The sequence below is a fragment of the Austrofundulus limnaeus genome, unplaced genomic scaffold, assembly GCF_001266775.1.
Source record: "Austrofundulus limnaeus strain Quisiro unplaced genomic scaffold, Austrofundulus_limnaeus-1.0 Scaffold2165, whole genome shotgun sequence".
Lineage (NCBI taxonomy): Eukaryota > Metazoa > Chordata > Actinopteri > Cyprinodontiformes > Rivulidae > Austrofundulus > Austrofundulus limnaeus.
In genome coordinates, this window is record NW_013954567.1 from 9,489 (window position 1) to 10,917 (window position 1,429).

General features: G+C 58.5%; 1 protein-coding gene across 1 annotated transcript in view; it reads right to left on the minus strand.

The window, feature by feature from the left end:
* Positions 1–1,352, minus strand: part of LOC106537177 (death-associated protein kinase 3) — an 8,140-nt gene extending 6,788 nt beyond the window's left edge. The window contains exons 1-2 of the mRNA XM_014034552.1: positions 1,207–1,352; positions 508–715 (exon numbers count right to left, since the gene is read on the minus strand). Coding sequence (XP_013890006.1) covers positions 508–569 — 62 coding nt within the window. The 5' untranslated portion in view covers positions 570–715; positions 1,207–1,352. The remainder of the gene's footprint in view (positions 1–507; positions 716–1,206) is intronic.
* Between the last annotated feature and the right edge of the window lie 77 nt (positions 1,353–1,429).

The following is a 1,429-nucleotide window of genomic DNA, read 5'->3' on the forward strand; positions in this document are numbered from 1 at the left end:
TCAGAACCTGTCAGAACCTCCTCAGAACCTGTCAGAACCCCTTCAGAACCTCCTCAGAACCTGTCAGAACCTCCTCAGAACCTGTCAGAACCTCCTCAGAACCTGTCAGAACCGTCAGAACCCCTTCAGAACTTCCTCAGAACCCCTTCAGAACCTCCTCAGAACCCCTTCAGAACCTGTCAGAACCCCTTCAGAACCTGTCAGAACCTCCTCAGAACCTGTCAGAACCCCTTCAGAACCTCCTCAGAACCTGTCAGAACCGCTTCAGAACTTCCTCAGAACCCCTTCAGAACCTCCTCAGAACCCCTTCAGAACCTGTCAGAACCCCTTCAGAACCTGTCAGAACCTCCTCAGAACATGTCAGAACCTCCTCAGAACCTGTCAGAACCCCTTCAGAACCTGTCAGAACCTCCTCAGAACCCCTTCAGAACCTGTCAGAACCCCTTCAGAACCTCTCAGAACCTCCTCAGAACCTGAAGAACTGGTCCAGAACCGGGTCCAGCTCACCTGCCCAGCTCGTCTCCAATCTCATAAAACTCCTCCACGTTGTCCGGGTTGCAGCCCGTCATGTTGCCGAACCTCCCGGTCCGGTCCGGTCCTGTGGCTCCTCTGATCCGAACCTCCGGGTCCTCACACCGGAACCATCCCTACCAGCAGCCTCCGGACCGGGCAGGGCTGCGGCCGCCGGTCCGCCTCATGCCGGGGCTTCCGAACCCTGCGGGGAGAGAAGTGAGAGTGAGAGTGGCCCGGTTCGGGCTGGCAGAACCAGGTTCGGTGAGGACCGTGAGGAGCCGGACAGAACCTGCAGCCCCGCGGGGCGACGTCACGACTCCCGGTCCTCACCTGTCCCGGTGATTCACCTGAGCCTCAAACAACACCTGAGCCCAAACGAGACGAGCAGAACTCGGAACCGCCGTCTGGGTCTGAACGAGCCCAGAAAGCTTGGTGTAGCCATGGGAAACCCACTCCCCCTCCCGTCCTCATCCGAACCCAGCACTTCAGGTCGGAACCGAGACACGGACAGGTGTGTAGCCCCGGTACCGGACCGAACACGGTCCAAACCCGCTCTGTGTTCATGTCAGCTGGTTTCCCCGCAGCAGAAACCCAACATTAACGTTAGCTTGCTTCTGGGTTTTTACGGCCGGTTCCGCCTCTTTTAGCCCTGAAACTGAGCCGAACCGTAGAGAAACACCGGAAGTCTCTTACGGTTAGCCGCTGCGTCCCGCTGCCGAACCGAGCCCAGATTGAAGGCGTTTTCACCAGGTTCTGGAGACGGAAGACGAACCGCTGCTGCTCCAACAATGTAAGAAGCAGGTCCTGCTGGTGCGTTCAGGTCCTGCTGGTGCGTTCAGGTCCTGCTGGTGCGTTCAGGTCCTGCTGGTGCGTTCAGGTCCTGCTGGTGCGTTCAGGTCCTGCTGGTGCGTTCAGG